General features: G+C 45.3%; 2 protein-coding genes across 2 annotated transcripts; one reads left to right on the top strand and one right to left on the bottom strand.

Annotated features, from left to right (window-relative positions):
• Nucleotides 1–4,738: 4,738 nt before the first annotated feature.
• On the top strand, nucleotides 4,739–6,054 carry LOC132349454 (paraneoplastic antigen-like protein 5). The gene is given in 2 exon segments (XM_059897836.1): nucleotides 4,739–5,354; nucleotides 5,357–6,054. Coding segments are annotated over 2 exon segments (1,314 nt in total).
• Nucleotides 6,055–8,044: 1,990 nt separating this feature from the next.
• Nucleotides 8,045–8,662, bottom strand: LOC132349453 (heparan-alpha-glucosaminide N-acetyltransferase-like). Its single transcript, XM_059897835.1, has one exon. It carries the CDS (start codon nucleotides 8,660–8,662, stop codon nucleotides 8,045–8,047), a length of 618 nt encoding a protein of 205 aa, XP_059753818.1.
• Nucleotides 8,663–20,835: the final 12,173 nt, after the last annotated feature.

Raw genomic sequence — 20,835 nt, 5'->3', positions numbered from 1 at the left:
CTGTATATCTCTGATATACAGGTTTATTAATGAAACAAAAAGGCATCTACTATGGATAAATAATACATCATATGGCATTCACATATGCTATGTGTAACAGAGATCAGTGACACCTATCAATTCATTTTAAATCAGGTCATGTGTACTTCGCTCAGTCTGCAGTTTGTCAATCTCTACTTTCTGCTTAATAGATGTCGTGGTTTGCTGTGCTTAAAAAAAAAGGAGGCACTGTAGTGAGGAACCAGGTGAGATATAAAAGTAATTTAAAAAATCAGCGGGCTTCCCTGGTGGTGCAGTGGTTGAGAATCCGACTGCCAATGCAGAGGACACGGGTTCGAGCCCTGGTCTGGGAAGATCCCACATGCTGCGGAGCAACTGGGCCCGTGAGCCACAACTACTGAGCCTGCGCGTCTGGAGCCTGTGCTCTGCAACAAGAGAGGCCACGACAGTGAGAGGCCTGCGCACCGCGATGAAGAGTGGTCCCCGCCTGCCGCAACTAGAGAAAGCCCTTGCACAGAAACGAAGACCCAACACCGCCACAAATAAATAAATAAATAAATTAAAAAAAAAAAATCAGCAAGACTCTGCCTCCGTAAAGGCAGCCTAAACAGTGATATATTTGTACATTTATCATCACTAACATGGGCTCAGCCTAGAGATTTAGTGAAAGAATTCAGCAGTGCCATTAAGAAATGAAGACATTTTGCAAACTTTTTTTTTTTCAGTTCTACAAACCCATTAGGATATTTATGACTCTGGATGAAGAAGAATTAGTATCATTAACATGAAGGGGTTGTCAGGGAGGTTACAGGAAGCCAGGGGTCATGGGACGGGGGGCAGGAAAGAAAGGCATAATCCAAACTGAGAAAGTAGATTAAATAGAGATTTCTAAAAAAACAGAAAATAATTAGTGGTATAACATAGACATCATTAGCTGTAGTAATGTCTATGACAAATAAATAACAGTTGAAAACAATAAAATTTGTGGTAATGTACTGTGTTGTAATATTGCTGGCAACATGTGGGAAGCCTCTGACAGATGTTAAACAGATGTGGCAATTAGCAAACCTTATGGTCATGCCGGTAAGATTATTATGCAACACATTCTCCAGCAAAATGAGATGATTTCCTTCTTTGTGTGGCTTTATCCACGTGGAGAGTGAGCTAGTCTAATGTTCCATTTAAGCAAAGTCGTTAGCTGGTATCTCCTCAGCCACATACATATGCAAGTGTGTGTGTGTGCATACATATACATATATATTTTTTGATGTCTTCTGAAAGATTTAGAGTAATTCAGAATTTAAACAAGAACAATATCAATTCAGCTGTGTAGCAGATACTTCAATTATAATCGCTAATGGACAAATTGAGAGATAAAAAGACTTTTCTATCATGTTGAAATTCAATGAACAGTTTTCAATTAGGCTCAGGATATAAAAGGAAAAAAGAAAGCGACTTTTCCTTGATGTTTAACATTGCTGAGAAAGATGAGAGGAACTTGGCTTTTTCATTATACTGAAGAGATGCATATAATGCCGCATATTTAAATTATAAATCAGGTTGCTATCTGCCAACTGAAAGCAATATCAATTAGAACTTAGGTGGATTAAGCTTTAAAATGCCTTATATTTAATGACAAAAGTATGACTGTTAATCTCCACAGCCATCAGAGGGATAATTTAAGGCAGCAAGAAATCAAAGAATGATGTCACAAAAATAGGCCCTTGCAGCTTTTTGGATAGTATTATCGTAATTAATGTACTTCGAATGACTTTTTTGTGGGTTATGGGCTTTCACAAAAGCATTTATTGCAGGCATAAAATATAAAACTCTAAAGAGTGGGTTTGACTAAGGTTGACTGGAGGGTCCTTACCCTTTCTGCTCAGTAATTCCTGTAAAATAATAGTTTCATTTACAGGCGCAATTTATAACGTTGAATTTATGCCAGTTCATCTGATATAAATCATGGTAATAGCATGATCTATTGTATGTCACTTGAGCGAATGCAAATTAAATATCGTTAAATTAAAGAAAAACTGTTAAAATAACATTAGGTTGTAACTAGAGCTGCTAGAATAAAGGAAATGTGGGGTTAAGGATGAAATTTCACTATTGTAGGTCTCAATCTGATACTGGAATGTGTTGCCCAAAACAAATGTACATAGACAAATAAAAAAAATGGGGAAGTGGAATTATGGACAAAGTTATAAATCCACCCCAGAGCATCCTTTCATTTTGATTGCTAACCACAACTCTAAAAATTAAATAGCTGTTTTTGTACTGGGTTTTGCTTCCTGCAATTCTTTAATGTCTTATTCAGCAACTGGAAATGAAGTTTCTTTTGTAATTACTTGGTGTATTTTTTTTTTTTTTCTTTTGAGTCATAGGCTTTTTTTTTTTCTTCCAGGAGCACTTTCAACAAAGCTATTGTTTATTTACTTCTCCAGACCCCAGCATCTCTCTGTTAACAGGCCCAGAGAAGAGAGCACAGGGCGTTAGTCGGTTAGGCAGCTGCTGCTGATTCTTTTCATTGCTTCTACAGTGATATGTTGTGAGGCCAAATCAGCAGAGCCGATTACGGCTTTAATTCTTAAATGTGGTTCTGGAAAGCCTGGGTCATTAATAAGCAGAAGTCATTAAAATGCATCTATCAGACAAATTTACTTCCTCCCACAAATCAGAATTCTCTTTATTCCACTTCAGAAGTTGATTACAACTCGTGCTCAAAACGAACCAGAACCATTGTGCTAAGATAAATTTGGGGTGGGAGGGTGGAGGGAAGAGGGAAAGAAAGAGGCGGTGGGAGGGCACAGAGAGGGAGGGGGTGAGAGGCAGGCTAAGATGAAACAGGGAGTACAGGCAATATTATTTCCTTTTTACGTAAAAAAATATACATTACAAACCATATCATCAATGGATCACACTTGGCAAGGAACAAGTTGGGGATTTTGGTGTGTGTGTGTGCTCTGTTTCACGTGTAACCTAGCACATTGTCAGAACTCACTAAATGTTGATGGATGACAGGGTGACATACCCATTATAACATCAATTAATTTGCTGTCAAGAAAAAGTGGGTCCTTCAAATTATCCAGCCATAATTGCCTTGGCTTTGCTAACTTTCCCCCCCTCCATAACAGGTTATGTGAGTAGTTATCAACACATATGCTTCAGAAATATTCAATAAAAGGCTGCATTTTTTTCCCACATGCCATGATAGAAAAAAAGATATAATGATGTGAATATGTGGTTATCCTGATAGACCAAGGAAGCAGCATGGGGGCTGTAAAAAAAGAACACTGATAGTAGTGCTGCATAAACCAGGTTTGAAGATGAGCTGTAATATTTATTAAGCACTTATTTGCCAGGTATATACTAACCAGGGCCAGGACTAGGGTAAGGAAAGTGAGGCACTCACTGTGGGTACAAAATTTAGGGGGGAGGGCACATCAGAAAGTTCAGTTATCAAGATAACTCATATTTTGTGCAATATTTTAAAAAATCAAAATTAACATAAAATCCAAAATGAACAAAACATCAAAAATTTAAATAAAGACAGTGCTGTGTGGAGCCATATTGAAACCTAAGGCAAAAAAGGAAAATTTGCATTTCCCATATGATGCTCATATGTAGTTTTTTTTTTTTTTTTTTTAATTTATTTATTTATGGCTGTGTTGGGTCTTCATTTCTGTGCGAGGGCTTTCTCTAGTTGTGGCAAGCGGGGGCCACTCTTCATCGCGGTGCGCGGGCCTCTCACCATCGCGGCCTCTCTTGTTGCGGAGCACAGGCTCCAGTCGCGCAGGCTCAGTAATTGTGGCTCACGGGCCCAGTCGCTCTGCGGCATGTGGGATCTTCCCAGACCAGGGCTCGAACCCGTGTCCCCTGCATTGGCAGGCAGATTCTCAACCACTGCGCCACCAGGGAAGCCCTGTAGTTTTTTATTTGTTAGTTTTTTTCCAGAACATTAAAGAAGTTGAAAAAAAATACTGAAAAATTGACAAGCAGGTGTATTAAAATGCATAACATTATTTTAAGTTTAAGTGTTTTATTTGCACCCCAAACAGAATTGATGATAATTTCACTTTTCTCCTTGAATGGAAGCAAAACCATCATCAACATTTTCAAAATCTAATTCTGAAAAAAATTAACCACTAAAAATACATGAAATCATGTTTATGGTAATGTATATTTTTTTGTTTTGACTCAGGATCCAGTATGGATCCACACAGAGCTGTTACTGATCCTACTTTTATGTAACATTTTGATTTTTTTTTTTCAGATTTAATTGATATTTATAGGACATTCCATCCAAAAACAGCAGATTACACTTTCTTCTCAAGTGCACATAGAACATTCTCCAGGATAGATCACACCTTGGGTCACTAATCAAGCCTCAGTAAATTTAAGAAAATTGAAATCATATCAAGCATCTTTTCTGACCACAACACTATGAGATTGGAAATGAATTACAGGAGAATGCGCCACGCGAGCAGTGGGAACGGACGCGCGGTGGCGTGGTGCACAGCGCCCCGGCCTGCAGGCGTCTCCAGCAGGCGCCGCCAGTACACACAGAGGAGTCCTTGGACTGTGAGGAGGAGGCCACGGCAAGCAGAGGCTGTGGGAACCCGGAACGATTCTGCCTTCATACTTGGCATTGACTCAGAATTCCTTGAGTCCTGGTCAGACGCTGTGAGCTGATTACTGCCCCTAGCATTAGATCAGTCCATAGGTAGTGGTAGCAATGGCTGTGAATCTGCTGGAGGATTGGTGCAAGGGGATGGACCTGGAACCCAGGAAGGCCGTGCTGATCGTGGGCATCCCTGTGGAGTGCAGTGAAGAGGAAATTACAGAGACCCTGAAGGCGGGCTTACAGCCCCTGTGTGCCTACAGTGCGCTGGGCAGAATGTTCAGAAGGGAAGACAACTCTAAGGCAGTTTTCATCGAATTGGCTGACGAGGTCAATTATGCTACGATGCCCAATCAGATCCCAGGAAAGGGAGGTACCTGGCAAGTGGTGGTGAAGCCCCATAGCCCAGATGATGAATTTATCAACAGACTGAACTACTTCCTGAAAGATGAGGGCTGGAGAATGGTAGATGTGGTCAATACCCTGGAGCATAGCACTTACCCTGAGGAGGTAGAGCCAAAAGGCTTGGCTCAAGTCGAGCCACCAGTCCCGCAGCCTCTGAAAGAAAGCATGTGGTACCCAAAACTGAAGGTGTTTTCGGGAAGCACGTTCCCAGACTCAGGCGAAGAGAACTTCGAAGCCTGGCTAGAGCAGGTGACTGAGATGATGCAGATGTGGCAGGTGCCTGAGGTAGAGAAGCAGCGGCGTTTCCTGGAAAGCTTAGAGGGCCCCGGGCCAACAATGACTCCATGACTGTGGAGCAGTGCCTGGACATCCTGAAGCAGATCTTCGGGAATAAAGAGGACTATAGAACCTCACATTTAAACTTCCTCCAGACATGCCAGAAGTCCGGAGAGAAAGTCTCTGATTTTTTGCTATGGTTAGAGCCCCTGCTGCAGAACGCCCTGCAGCACAGCCCCTGGTCAGTGAGAAGCGCAGACATGATTCGCCTGAAACACGTCCTGGCTCAGGCCTCCATGAGCACCGCCCTCCAGGGCAAGCTCAAGCTCCTGGAGCAGCGAAGGTGTGCGCCCACTTTCCTGGAGTTACTGAAGCTCATTTGAGATGAGGAGTGGGAGGCCACCATGGCAGTGGCCAGGGAGAAGCAGAGGCAAGTGGGAAGGGGCCGCAGGGCCTCTGGCCCCCAGGTACTGGCAGAAACCAGTGTGCCAGCCCCTCCGGTCATGGTGCAGGCACGGCTGTTTCGTGGGAGCAGTGCTGAGACCGTCCAGGAAGGGGCTACCCTGTCACTGAAGCGCAGGCAGGTGCCGTGCCTCTGCGGGACTGGGGAGGAAGGCCACAGCCAGGCAGCGTGTCCTAGGGCCGAGAACCAGCCCCCAACAAAGCAGAAGCCTCAGCTTGCAGCAGAGGAGTTGGGAAACGAGATGGGGGCTGGGGCCATGAGCCACCCCAAGCCCGAGGAAGCATAGGCTCAGGATACCCAGGCACCCCCTCCCCTAGCAGGCAACCCAGATACTCTAACGAGGGGAAGGGGCCATCCGCAGGGACAGTGGGGGCCTTGACTGGGGCAGAGGGGCAGGGCAGCCAGGCCCAGGCCCAGCCCCCTCGGCATCCACCAGCTGGAAGGGACTCCACCAACCAAGCCAACGTTAGCTCAGGGAGGCACCGGCGACACAAGCGGGGAGCCACCATACCCAGCACGAGGGGTCCCCGAGCCTCAGACAGAGACCCCAACACAGCAGAGACTAAGAAAGGTATAGTCGGGGGCTCTGGCATCAGCCCTGTCTTCCGGCCACCCTCAGACGCCCACCCTGTGGGCTCTGAGCTAATGATGCTGATGGGCCCCCAGGCCACGCGGGGCCTAGAGGTGCCTCCCCCGGGGCCGCCCCTGCCGGAAGGAGCCAGCGCTGGCGCTGGCCAGGAAGAGCTGCGGGGCAGAGAGGAGGTGCCCCGGAGGTGACACCGCAGGGTCCAGCCCGTCTTCAGGATCATCTACACCGCTCAAGGGGAGCCCCGCCCCAGGAAGGCAGCCCCCTGGAGCCTCTGCGCAAGTGAGGGCCGGGGGCAGTCTCCTCCCCCTGCAGCCTGCAAGGGCAATAGGGACAAGGACAGCAAACGCTGTGAGGAGACAATCCCAGGCGAGAGCGTCGGCTCAGCTTGGCAGGCAGGGCGCTGAGTACCTGGTGGCCCAGTTACCCCACAACTGGCTTTGGTGTGAGTGGGGGGTGCAGGGAAGCGTTTGTTCCAAAGGAGGAGGAGGAGGAGGAGAGGGAGGAGACGGAGGAGGGAGACATGGAGAAGAGGACGAGGGGCAGGAGGAGGAGGGGGGTCCGGGCAGGGTCCAAGAGAATTTGTTGGCGGGAGGGAAGAGTGTTTTGTTCTACCTAGGTTTGTGCATGGCCACTGGAGACCTGGGACTGGCCTGGAGAACCACAACTCACCAGCTGCCAATGCCAAGGCCAGCCCCAAAGCCTGCCACCTGGGAGCAGCCCTGAGTGGCCAGCCCCGGCCTAGGTGAGGGGCACCTGCAGATGGCTGCCACCTACACTGGCCTGGGAGACGTTAGGGGCCACTCAAGGTGCCTGGGCCTCCCTCCGAGAGGGGACCCCTATTCAGTGTCCCCCCTCTGGGGCAGGCTGCTCCCTGTGCTGGCAAGCCCAAATGTGTCCCTGTAGAGGCCCCAGAGGGACCCAGGCGTCAAGGAACCCTCCCCCAGCCCCCGCTCCCCTCCCCCCAACACACACACCCTAGCCATCGTCCCCCCGCGGAGGCCTGTGGTGCGCCACGTGCCAGCCAAGGCTCTGGTCTCTGTGGGCCAGTGTCGTGAGCTCAAGTGTGCTTTCTGGGCATTGATTCAGGCCCAGCGCTGCTTGTTGTGTGCATGTGTTCTCCTCTGAGCAGCCCACGCGGAGGAGACCCCGAGCCTCGCGGAGACCCCGAGCCCAGTCCCAGGAGCCGGCGGGGAGGACGGGATGGACGAGGTCACAGCCAGCGCCCACCCCAGGACCTGGGAGCCCACCTGGGACCTTGGGAAGGAAGACCTGGACCGGGGCTGCAGGAGGTCTGCGGAAGGACCCCGGGGCCTGTGCTCTGCTGGGCCACCCCGTTGTTCCTTGGGACTCCACGTCCTCGGCTCGGTGGCGCGTGCCCTGCTGTGGGACTGTCCTGTGCCCGCCATAGGGCAGGGCCAGGCCCCGGGCATGTGGGCCAGAGGGGGAGGGGCTGCCCCGGGGGGAGCGGGCATTGCCGGCGCCCATCGTCCTGGCGAGAGGCCACCCGCGGGGCCCTGAGGAAGGGAGACTGGGGGGGGGATGGAGGGCCGCCCGGTGGGGTGCAGCAGAGGCACCTTGTTGGGGACCCTGGGGTGGGGGGCCGGGACCTGTTGGATCCGGTGGCCGTTAGAAGTTCCTCTGTGTGTTGTTATGCCCTGTGTTCAATGGTTTCAGTCAATGTTTCTCTTTAATAAATTTCCCTCAGCAAGAACCTTAGAAAGGACACCACAATGATGAGCACCAGGCCAACAGGGAACGCGATACTCACGGGAAGGTTACTGTCAACTGGCTTCTCATTAACGACCAGGTCACACGCAATTCCATTGACTCCATCATGGGTGTGCTTTACCAAGAGAGAACAGTTTCCAAATTCTCCAGATTTGTATTCCAGCCTACAGACTTGCTTCTCCTCCGTGGTGTCATTAAGCTGCAGGATGGATCCGTGCTGGGTGCTCACAGCCACGGCCTCAACGCTGGGCTCCCCGGGTTTCCTGCTCTGGGAGACGTCGACCAGGACCTGGAGCAGGCAATGATAACAGCGATCGAAATTCCAGTAGACGGTAAAGTTTGTCCCAGGCAGTTCATTATGGATGAGCAGCAAAACCTGGTCCATCTTCAGCTCTAAGCGCCTTTTTTTTCCTAAGTCTGGCGTCGGGGAGCCGCCGGGGGCCAGCAGTGCGGCGCTGAACACGGACGCGGCCAGCAGCAGCGCGGCCATTGCCCGGCCCGCGCCCCCCGCCCCGCTCATGCCGCCCGCCGCCGCCGCGCTCCCGGGACCCGCGTTGCTCGGCCGCACACGCAACATTTTGACATTTTGTTCATCATGGACTTTTTCCAATAACTTTGGTTTTTTAAAAAAATGTTGCATCAAAATATGATTGATCTTTTTTTTTTTTTTTTAAAAATAAAGTTAACACTCTTTTGGTTTTGTTTTTTTGGCCACGCCATGTGGCACGCAGGATCTCAGTTCTCTGACCAGGGATCGAACCTGCGCCCCCAGAAGTGCAAGCACAGAGTCTTAACCACTGGACCTCCAGGGAAGTCCCAAAATATGATTGATCTTGATTACTGAGTTTTTTGGCATCCCCTTAAATTCTATGCCTGAGGCAAGTGCTTCACCCACATTTCCTAGTCTCAGACTTAAAGCACTTTATATATTATTCATTTAATCTTTCAATACACCCACGAGGTAGGCCTTATTATTATGCCTACTTGCAGATGAGGAAGCTGAGTGGCAGGGGACCTTTCAGTGCCCCACCCCCCATTCCCTAGGCATTCTGTGACTCTGCCCCAGGGCCTTCTCTGGTCCCCAGCGAATGGTCTATCTACACGGGTGTAGAGGTACTGCCCTGTCATTACCCCTGAGAGCAGCCCTCCACCACAGCTGGCAGAGGATGAATATCCCCCCATCCCCCTTCCTTGCTAGGCAGGGCAGTACTGAGGCTTGTCTCCTGGAGGGCCCGGCAGGACTGTGTCCAGTTGTCCCCAGCAGTAACCTGCTCCTTGATGAGCAGTAACTTTCCATATTGGGCTCCCTCCCTTCCCTGTCTTGCTTCCTACATCCCCACCAGTGCTTCTGGGGAATCACCTCCCAAATAAACTACTTGCCCTCAAAACGTGTCTCAGGGTCTGTTTGGGGGGAACCCAACCTGAGATACTGATGTACAGAGATATTGGTTAAGTAACTCATTGAGTTTATATATTGAAGATGATGTGGGAGAGCAGGAATTCACACCAAGGCAGCCAGCCTCTAGAGTCTGTGTTCTTTCCCATACTCTGCCAACAGCTTGGTGAACTCTGGCCTGTGGGCCAAATTTGGCTCACTGCTTTTCTGTCTGGCCATGGGCTATGATTATTTTTATCTTTTATAATAGTCAGAAAATAATACTGAAAAATTACATTTTTTGACATGTGAAAATATGAAGTTGAAATGTCACTGTCTATAAATAAAGTTTTATTGGCACACAGCCGTGCCCATTCATTTACATATCACCTGCATATGCTTTCCAGCTACAGGGGCAGAGTTGAGTAGTTGTGACAGAGACTGAATAGCTTGCAAAGCTAAAAATATTTACAAACCTTTATGGAACAAGTTTGCTCAGCCCTGCTCTAATGCCTTTCTATTCTAGCTTTGTAGCTTATTAGTTGGGTGGCCTTAGGTAAGTTCCTTTACTTCTCTGAGTCTCATCTCAGATTTTGTAAATATAAAATGGGATAAATAATTGCTCCCTTATAGTACTTGTGAAGATTTAAGATTTGAGGTAATATTTGCAAAGCTCCTAGCACACAGTTCACTTCCTGTAAACATAATTTCCATTTCTACCAAAGTAAACTTTATGAAAATATTGTTATTTAAGTTGTCCCTTAGCCTATGAAAACCCTATTTAGTAACCAGCAGATTTTTCTGGTGGGTTGGTCTGGAATAGTGTTTACATTTTACAGTTAATGGCGGGCCTAATTGCCTGTTAGCTGCAGATTCCTTCAAAGTTGGGCAAGACATGGGAAAGCAGAGAAAACAAACGCATAAAAACAAAGCAGCATGGAAAATGTCAGGGGTAGTATGTGAGAAACTGGAATCAATATTCCAAATGCATGCATGTCTCAATTTTTCTTTGTTACTGTGTCACTGTTTTGAAAAGTCTAAATTATGCTTGCAAAAACTTAAACTTATGCATACATATGTATGAAAGTATACAACTTAGCAGGGATGAGACAGACACACACAACATCAAGTTTTGCTTAGAATAAGAGGCAGAAGCAAGTAGTAAAATTCACTTCCTTACACAAGTGGAGGGGCGGGTCATTGCAGCAGACCCTTCTCAGGGATGTATAAACAGATGATGGGAAATCTCAAGGGTGTGTCTACATTTCTCTTAAATCCATCTCCTTTCCCCATTCCTACGGTCCAGGCTGCCTTCCTCTCTCCTGCTTATGGCTTCCCAACCTGGCCTCCTTCCCCCCAGTGGTTTTCAACTGGGGTGATTTTGCTTCCCAGAGAATTTTTTTTTTTTGTCATAATCACGAGGATGCTACTGATATTTAATGGGTACAGGTCAGGGATGGTGATAAAATCTTACAATGCACAGCCCCCCTTCCCCAACAAAGAATTCTCCAGACCAAAATGTCAACAGTACCGAGAATCCCTGCTCTAGTCATTCCCTCCGATGTGTTTTCAATTCAGTAGCCAGAGTGATTTTTACTTTCTAAAATGTAAATCTGGGGAGTTCCCTGGTGGTCTAGTGGTTAGGACTAGGCACTTTCACTGCCATGGCCTGGGTTCAACTAAGATCCCACAAGCTGCGCGACGTAGCCAAAAAAAAAAAAAAAAAGTAAATCTGATGATGTCATTTCCTTGCTTAAGGCCCTTTTGTATTGTGTTCTCATTGCCTGTAGGGTAAGACCTGATTCCTTATTCATGATTACAAAGCTCCCTTGTCTGTTTTTTGCCTACCTTTCCCCTCATCTCTTTCCTTGTCCCACTCTTTATAAATGCACTGTGTCCTTGCTTTCCTACAGACTTTGCATAAACTGTTTGCAAAAGCTGAATCACTTTTCCACAAGCCTCTTCACCTTTTCCTGGCTGACCCCGCTATGCATGAGTGGTGTCAAATATCAGCTTACAGGTTAGCTCCCCTGGATGGCAGCTACCATCTCTCCAACATGATGCTTAATCCCTTTCATTGTAATTGCTTGATCAATTATCTGCATTTCTATTTAGACTTGAGGCTCTCCCAGGGCAGGGATCGTGTCTGTCTTTTTCACTATGACATGTGCGGTGTCTGGCACATAGAAGGCTCTCAGTAAACATTGATGGATGGATGGAGTGCTTACGCTAGTTTGTTTATATGAAACAGTCTATTTAGAATGTTGTTAAGACATTTACAAGTATAGGTAATTGTGATAATTCATACTTTGGGGTTGTGATAATACTGATGTGCCATGTAATTTTACTAACTGAAAAATGAAGAAAGGAAGCAGAAATCCAAAAGGGTGGAACCTGAGCAATGTAAATTAATAGGCTGTTCTAGGTCCTTGGGAGAGGATGGAGGAATACTGGTTAATTTAGTAAGTTTTAAAAATAAATTAATTAAAACAATCACTAGATAATGGGCAATGTCACTGTCAAGATCTGTGGAGGGTATAAGATTTTTCTTTGCTTTCCAGCTAACAAGTGAGCCGGCCACAGTTTCATGGATGCTGGCAGAAGACATAAGACTCGGGTCAGAGAAAAAAGATTTTGTTACTCCATAGCACAGCAGGAGGCATGAGCTTCCTATTTGTATCTGTTCCCCTTGCCTGCAAGTCCCATGTGAGCACTGTGGCGTGGCCTAGGTAGATTTTGCACATGCAGCAGGTTTATGCTATAGCTGAGGACCCCCATGTTTAAGAAATTTCCAATACCATTACAAAGGGGCTACTGGCATATCTGCTCAAACTTTGCCTTAGAGGGGGGCGTTACCTTTATTCTCTAGGTCAGGAAACAAATCTGCTTTCTGCCCTGGAGGAAGACACTATTTCTATTTTTCAAGGCTATATGCTATACAAACAAACATCCTTGAGAAGAGAGTCTGGGACAAAACCTGTCACAAGACATGTAGAAACACCATGGAGAATCACCCCTTCCCCACTGAGAGTCACCATGATGCATTGAACTGTTCATGCTTTTAGAATAAGCTTCAGACTCAACCTTTTTTCTACCCTTTGAAGTTTGAGGTAACATTTCCTTGTATACTCATTTACATGCAAGATAGATGGGATGAAGAGAAAATGTAGAAACATGCCTCGGTTTTTCTATATTAAGTTATTCTCATACACGCATAGATAGAGCTTGCTGGCAAACATTCGAAAATGCATTTCTCTGGGAATGTCACCAGCCACCAAACCATCACGTCTTGTTGATTCCATCTTCCAAATATTTCTTGAATTCACCTATTTGTCTTCACCTCCATTGCTGCCATCTAGTTTCAGGCTGCTATTTTCTCCCTTGGGGGTTATAGCAATGGCTTCCTAAGTGGTTCTCACCTTCTGCTACAGGCACTGCTTAGCCTGACTCCTGAAGCCCAGTTCCCTTATCTCTGAAATGGACATAGCAACATTCCTACCCCATAGAATTTTTGTGAGAATGACATGGAATGAGGCAAGTCAGCCTGACAAGTACTGAGGCTCAACTAATGTTAGCTCTCATGATTTACCACTTCTATACGCACAGGCCCTGAATTCACATTCTCTAATTTTGATTTCTTACAACCAACATGTACTCTGAGGCAAAAATCTTCAAAGTGAAATCACTCCTTATGAATGGAATCAAGTAAGGCCAAAGCATTTTTGGCTGAGAGCTGCTACGCAAGGAGAAGGGGTTTTAAATTGGGAAAAAGGATAAAATAGATCAGTCCGATGCTCGCCCTTCAAGGAAATAGAACTTGAACTATTCTCCTATGGCAAAGCGACTCCATCTCACTGGGAATGTACATTTGCTAAGTGCATCAGAATTTTAAAAAAAGATTTGAAAGCTCTTCTCTATTCTGTGATTAATTGAACATGTTTGAGCCAATCCAGGAGGAATAAAATTACCACATCACTATATGTATGTGAGATAAAATATACGGTTAAAAATATTTATTATACTGATGTGGAAAAGAATAATATGTTAAACAGATAAGCACGTAATAATGCATATTTTCCCCATAAAATTTAATTTATCCCTTGGGCTGGGTATAAACTTTCCTCTTGAACAACTTGCTTTCCAACTATAGATTGCTGAGCTAAACTGCTTAGTTTTACAGCAAATTGATCACTACTGTAATATTTCAGGAGCAAAATGATCCTCACCAGTCAGTTTGATTTCAAAGGCCAAAATTTATAGTATTGTTCCTGATTTAGTGATAAGATTTTTTAACATATGGAGCATTTTATCACCTTCTATCAGGACATGGAGTTGAACTTACAAATGAAAAAAAAAAAGCCAACAAAAGAGGGACCATAAATAATATACTACAGAATGACAGAAGAGTTTAATATTCTCTTAGGACCGGTGGGAAATTACTCAGATTTCTGTCCTTGTAAACATATGTCCTGGTCTCTACGGAAGATGTGTTATACGATCTTTATGCTCCTGAAAAAGTAGTCACAGACAAAGCTGGAACTCCAAACCACAAGGACTTTGCTAATGCATAAAGGAAACTTTATTATATGTATGCTCCCCTGTGTCCCAACTCGACTTTTTTCAAGGCAGATAAAATGTAGTTATTGGACACTTCTGATACGTTGAAAATAGGTGCAGACATTTAATGATGGGAAAGTTCATGACTCAGTAAAGATTACTCCCTAGCTGGTAGCTTAGGACAGAAAACTATAAAATCAAATTATGATAATCACTGGAGTCAGGAGAAAAAAGTAGGCCCACCGAGCTCTATTTACTGAATTTTCGACTTCATTGTACAATGAAGCACAAGGAACACATTTTTGATAATCTTGGTAGATTTGCAAAGTAAAACTATTTTGTGATTCCTATAGTGATTTTTGGGGAGGTGACAAGTTTGTAAGGGAAGACACTGGGGTAAGATGAAACATGCAATAATAGAGAATAAAAACAATCTGCTTGCACCACAATCCACTCACATGTATCTGGAATTTACCTTTTGAAGTGTTGGTTTGACATTAAACCAGTAAAAACAGATGTGGTTGTCTTGGTTTTCACCACTAAAAATCATTTTTTCCCAAACAACATTTCCATCACATAGTGGTGTCTACCTGTCCTAAGAGTTAAACCATTGATCTGGGGCTTAAATAGGATTTTGAGCTTCAATTGTCTATTTTATCACATGTAACTTATGTGTTGAGTCAGCAAGGCCAAATACGCTTCTAGTAGACATCAAATCTAGGTAGCTGGGGTCTGCAAGTTCTTTATTTTTTAACCTTCACTCAGATCTGTGTTTTAGGGAGAGGGTCGACATTTTCTACCTGTGACATTAGGAATATCTATGCCTTGGATAGTGCCCTTGGCTGAAAAATCTCGTTGATGATTTTATATGGACTATCAGCCCCCGCTCTGTCAAATTACACAGCTGCTAACATTGATAGGATGCCTTCTTTTTGATATGCTTGTTAAATTTATAGAGTTCTTACTATGTGCTTAGTTTTTTTGTTTGCTAAACATTCTTTTAACCATTCTGTATCATTAAAGTATTGCTGCAAAAGCTCAGCGACATATACATAAGCATTTGTTACTCTTGAGGGTGGCCAGCTAAGTTGCCTTTGTCTGGATTGCTCACATATGTGGGTGTCAGCTGGGGCCACTGGGTGATGGATGACTTGTCTCTGCTCCACATCTTGCATCCTCTGGCAGGCTGGCCTGGGCACGTTCTCATGATAGTGGCAGAAGGCCAAGCAGGATACACAAGACTCTTGAGGCCTAGACTCAAACTGCCACACCATCATTTCCATCGCATTCTATCGGCCAAAGCAAGTCACAAGGTCGACCCAGGTATAAGGGATTCTTCCACTTTATCGAGAAACACTGTAAAGTGATCTGGCAAAGGGTGTACACACAGGGATGAAAAAGAATTGGGGCCTGTAATTGAATCCTCCATTATAGCTCATTAAACCTGACCATCACACTATGCGGTAGGTACTGTTATTATTCCCATTTTGCAACAGAGAAAATTAATGCATAGGGTGCTTAATTAATGCTGCAAACAACAAAATAATCTCCAGCCAGAAATTGAGAGAGTCTGGGCTCTTGCTGCTGTACTAGACAGTTTGGTTGTAACCAACACAAAACCTGTAGCTCATCGACCTGGGCTTTTGAAGATCTCACACTACCATGGGGGAGTGAGTATCAATTTTAGTTTGCAAAGTGAAATGCACAATGGAACTGTAGTCTCTAGATTTCAACCTAATTGTTAACTGGGAGCTCCCACTCTGCTGAGTTGGCAGAAAAATTAAACTAAGTTCTTCCTGGAGATTCCTTTCTGTCATGGACATTTGTCCTTGTTTCTGGTTGCTGAGCATCTGAATTCCCTCCTCAAGTCTGAGGAGCCCTCATGTTTACAAAGCTGAGCTCACCTCCCACTTCTGATGATGGAAAGGTGCTTTCCCAGTCTTCTTGGAAGTTCCAGATTCTGCTGAGAATCTTGTGACAGGAAAAGCAGAGATTGCACAGGATCCGTTCTGACAGTAGGCTGTAGCAATAGCAGTGGTCATGGCCAGGCAGAGGTAGAAGTTGTTCTGACGTCAGTGTCCAATGTCCAGCACTGTTTAAACTACAGGGTCTGTGCCCAATGCTGGCCATAGGGGGCATCACCATGGGACCAGCCTCACAGCTCAGTTTTAGGCATTGTTATGACTGCAAAGTCTCCAGAGCTTCTGGTTCTTCAGAGCTTCTGGGAGATTCTGTGAGCTACAGAGAATACTTCAAAACTTTTTTTTTTTCCTGCTGAAATTAATCAGAATTAGCTTTTGTTGCTTCCAGCCATGAGTCCTGATCCTTCCTGATTTGTGCCACAGTTTGGGGACCTTGCACTGTGTCCAGGCATCAGAGGTGGGTCCCTTGATCTACTGGCTTTAAACCACATAGGCATGTCCACTGCCCGATTTGCCTGACAAACCCAGCAGCTTCCTGCTAACACTCTGCCATGTTTGGGATGACGGGACTTTGGGGGAGATGCTTATGGCCCCATCTGCCTAGACCTGCTGTGTGATCATTCGCATTCTGGAACTTGCTGCCTCTTTAGTGGGCTACAAGAAGTGAAGTACAGGCCTCCCACCTTTTTGAGCCCATGGACCACCTTCCTTCTCTCTTTTGCTTAAATTCATCTTCTCCAGCCTGGAAGGATTCTCCTTCTATTCTGGGGAAACGCCTTTTCCTACATATTTTGTTCAATATGCTTTGGGTTTGTCTGCAAACCTCCTCTCTCTGTCTTTTAAAAGTTACGTTTGTTAATTACAGGATTTTGGGAAAAGAGAGCCAAAAAACCTTGAGAACATCTTGAGTTCTGCCCCGAGCTATCGAATGCAGACCCGAAAACCTGATTAAAAGTTAGGAAGAGAGGGGGACAATGCTGGGAGAACTCTCCTTTTCCAAAGGGTAGCATCTTACAGGATGAGTGTTGGGACCTCTGGCAGAACAGATTTCCAAATGCCTGGCATAGTTTTGCTCTACTATTTTGATCTCACGTCCTGACATTTATTCCTCCTCCTGCTCCACAGAACCTATGTTCCCGCTGAACCAAACTGTCACCGCCAAAGCCCATGAACAATTCCCAGGAAATAAAAATAGAATCTGGGTAATAAAATAAAGCCTAGGGCTTTCCTGGTGGCGCAGTGGTTGAGAGTCTGCCTGCCAATGCAGGGGACACGGGTTCGAGCCCTGGTCTGGGAGGATCCCACATGCCGCGGAGCAACTGGGCCCGTGAGCCACAACTACTGAGCCTGCGCGTCTGGAGCCTGTGCTCCGCAACAAGAGAGGCCGCGACAGTGAGAGGCCCGCGCACCGCGATGAAGAGTGGCCCCCACTTGCCGCAACTAGAGAAAGCCCTCGCACAGAAACGAAGACCCAACACAGCCATAAATAAATAAATAATTCCCATTTAAAAAAAAAAAAAGCCTAACCTTTTTTTTCCTGTGTGCTTCATCTGGTTTCACTGGCTCACAGGCTGCGACGTGCAGAGGTCTCGCACCCGGCCCTTCAGACCAGAGTTCCTGATGCAAAACATCCGCGCCGACACCTCGGCTGAAGCGCCCTGTACACAAGCGCTGCACTCGACTCTCAATCCAAGATGGCGGCGGCGGCAGCGGCGGCGGCGGCGGCGGCGGGCCGTGCGCAGAGGCGCTGCACCCGGCACTGTGATCCCGTGAGCAGCAGAGCCGCTCCCAGCCCCGCGAGAATTCCGCCTTCTCCCCTCCCCGCTGACGAGACCCTATAAAGCAGCCAGGCCCAGCGCCTGTGGGGTGGCGCGTGCTCTCGAGCGTGAGCTTGTGCCTCTGCATTCCTGGATCAAACAACGAAGCTTTCCTTTGCTTCTGGACTGAGCTCGGTCTCGTTCTGTTGTCCTGAGTGACACTGGGCAGGAGGACCCTTGGTGGGGACTGACTCCAGAGGGTCATAACAAAACCAGGTAACATGTCTCCAATATCTCCTTGCTTCCACGTCTCTCTGCACAGACAATTATTATCTCCGTCTGACATGTCCCTTATTTCCTAGTTCTTAGAGACCACATCCTAACTGCCCTCAAGAAGAAATGAAGATGGTGAGGGGAATACAGTCAGTAAGTATATAATATCCTTGTATGGTGACGTATTGTAACTGGACTTATCTTGGAGATCATTTTGAAATGTATAGCAGTATCCGATGGCTATGTTGTGTAACTGGAACCAACATAGTGTTGTTGGTCAGTTATACTTAAAAAACAAACTCATAGAAAAAGAGATCAGATTTGTGGTTACCAGGAGTAGGGGTGTGGGGAGGGGGAATTGGATGAAGGCAGTCAAAAAGTACAGACTTACAGTTGTAAGATAAATAAGTACCAGGGATGTACATGATAAAGATAATTAACACTGCTGTGTGTTATATATGAAAGAGAGTAAATCCACGAGTTCTCATCATAAGGAAAAATATTTTTCTTTCTATTTCTTTAATCTTGTATCTATATGAGATGATGGGTGTTCACTGAACTTAGTGCGTCATCATTTCATGGTTCTAAGTCAGTCATTATGCTCTATACCCTAAACTTACACAGTGCTGTATGTCAATTATATCTTAGTAAACATGAAAGAAAAAAAAAAAGAAGTGAAGAGAGGACATCCCCATTGGCAGGCAGAGATACTATTTGAATAAGTGTTTCGAGAAATAGTTTGGCCGTTTGGGGAAATGTGTATAGGCAGAGTCCTTATTTTATGGAGGCTTATGTTTTGATAGAATAACTAGTTGAAAACTTGAGCTTTTGGAATTCTGGGGTAGTAGCATACTGCTCTTCTTCAAGGAGAAGATACATTTCCTAAGCCCCTTCTTCCCTGGAACTCTGGGTTCTTATCAACCTCATTTGTTCACTGACTTAATAACAGGAATGGGTGCAGAGGAGAAAATTTCAAGTGCTCAGGAATAAATGGAATGATAATTTTAATGTCAGTTTAAATTTAAGTGGGCTAGGAATTACCTATGTGGATTTCGTCCTCTTGTTCTCTCTCTCCCTTCTCTTTTATCTTGAAATGGTAATTTTCAAGGATATCTTCATTCTTTCAAGGACATTTATTGAGAATTTACCATGTGTAAGACATTATGCTAAGTAGTGGCTTTATGTATATAATAGAACATTAAACAAGTTAGGAATAATGGGGTGTAAACATAAAGCAATTTTATTTTATCTCCCACTATCACTTAAAACTTTATTGAACTGGGAGGGGTTTTCCTCTGCTCCTAGATGATTCTTTTTTTGATCACTCATTTCAATAGAAATTTCTGCAGTTGCTCTGTTACTAAACATAGGTTTAGTTCAGAAATTAGAATGTTTTGCACCATATAAGAAGCCAGTTTCTGAACGTGACTTAAATTGAAATATCCTTCCCTTAGACATGCTCTTCAGGAAAACCTACATCCATTAAATAGGGACATGGTCACCTTCTTTCTTCCTTTACTCTGTAGATACAAGACAGTCCAAAGGGGTTTCTGACCTTCTTGTTCAGAGAATGGGGATGGAGTTGAGGCTGGGTGAGCAGGGAAGTGTCCACGTTCCTGATAATGCTGTGAAATGCCTCCACAGTCTGGCCCTAGCAGACGTGTAAGCTGACTCTTTTCCCTCTCATTGTCCTGGGTTCTTTGGAGATTCTTCTCCCACTGCTGAGAACTTGCGTAAGAACCTTTCTGTTTTTCTTCCATTAATTCTTGCTTAGGGGACAAGGATTTCCCTTGATGATGCTCTCCCTACTCAAGATATCCAGATCCCCCACTCTTTGCTCAGAGGGTTTACAGGTACCTTGGATTATTGCATTGAACTGTCTACATGGGGACGTGTTGGCACTAGGTCTCATATTCTGCTCTGAGGTCCTGGAGACAAAATGCCATCGGTAATGAATTCTCTCTTGCAGCTTCAGGATTCCAAGGTCTTTACTCCTTCCCCAGTCTGAGCCACTTGTCTGCCCCCTGCCCCCCTTTCCTACTATCCAAGTCTGAGCCCTATTTATTGGGAGACAAAAACTCCCTCTGGAAACATGCATCTAAATTTTTCTGTCTCAAAATTAGTCTTGTGGCTTCTTTGAGTCTGTTTTTTGTTTGGGAGAAAATGTTCCTCGGAATGCCAGTGAGAACAGTGCGGGAGGGAGTGAGGTTGAAGTAACACAGAACAATAGTTCAAGACCTACTCCTGCCACAGACCTTGATTAAAGGGTCATTAAAGGTTTTTTCTGAGGTGTTATTTTTTGCTGGTACTGAAGGATAAGTTGGTCTCTGAGGTAAAGTAAAGAAAAAGGATGTTCTTGACAGAAAGGATAGGGCCCCAAAGGGAAGGTGTCTGAAAGTACATAACATGTGTGTGAAAATGGAAGAGCCTTCATGAAGAAGCACTTGGTGTGTCAAGCGAGGGGGCTTGCCATTTACCCAGCAGCCCCTGGGGACTCTTTGGAATGTTGTAAACAGGTAAGTGAGGTGTTCAAGAAAGACAGTGACACCTATAGGAAAAAACTAACAAAAGACGCGTGAGATATCTATGGAGAAATGTACAGAAATGAAGCAGGCACTTGAAAAATAGAGAAATCTGCTGTCGTAAAGCCCAGTAGTTGTGCTGTTCATTGGTCTGATTTTCATGTCTATTTTTTCTCTTGATTACTTTTCTGCTGGATGTGGAAAGGTAAGGAAAGGAAACAAAACTTATTTAAATGTTTCCTCCTTCCTTCTCTGCCACTCTTCAGTGAGTTGTTGAAAAAGTGAAAACAACAAAGCAAGACCATTTGGGTTTCAGAAGTAAGTGGGAAAAAAGAAAGATGCCA

Source organism: Balaenoptera ricei, chromosome 15, assembly GCF_028023285.1.
Source record: "Balaenoptera ricei isolate mBalRic1 chromosome 15, mBalRic1.hap2, whole genome shotgun sequence".
In the NCBI taxonomy this organism is placed as follows: Eukaryota; Metazoa; Chordata; class Mammalia; order Artiodactyla; family Balaenopteridae; genus Balaenoptera; species Balaenoptera ricei.
This window is presented reverse-complemented; position numbering and strand designations above follow the sequence as displayed.

Bases quoted from the DNA above. Each gene is read 5' to 3' on its own strand.
- LOC132349453 (XM_059897835.1), bottom strand. From the start codon at position 8,662: ATGTTGCGTGTGCGGCCGAGCAACGCGGGTCCCGGGAGCGCGGCGGCG.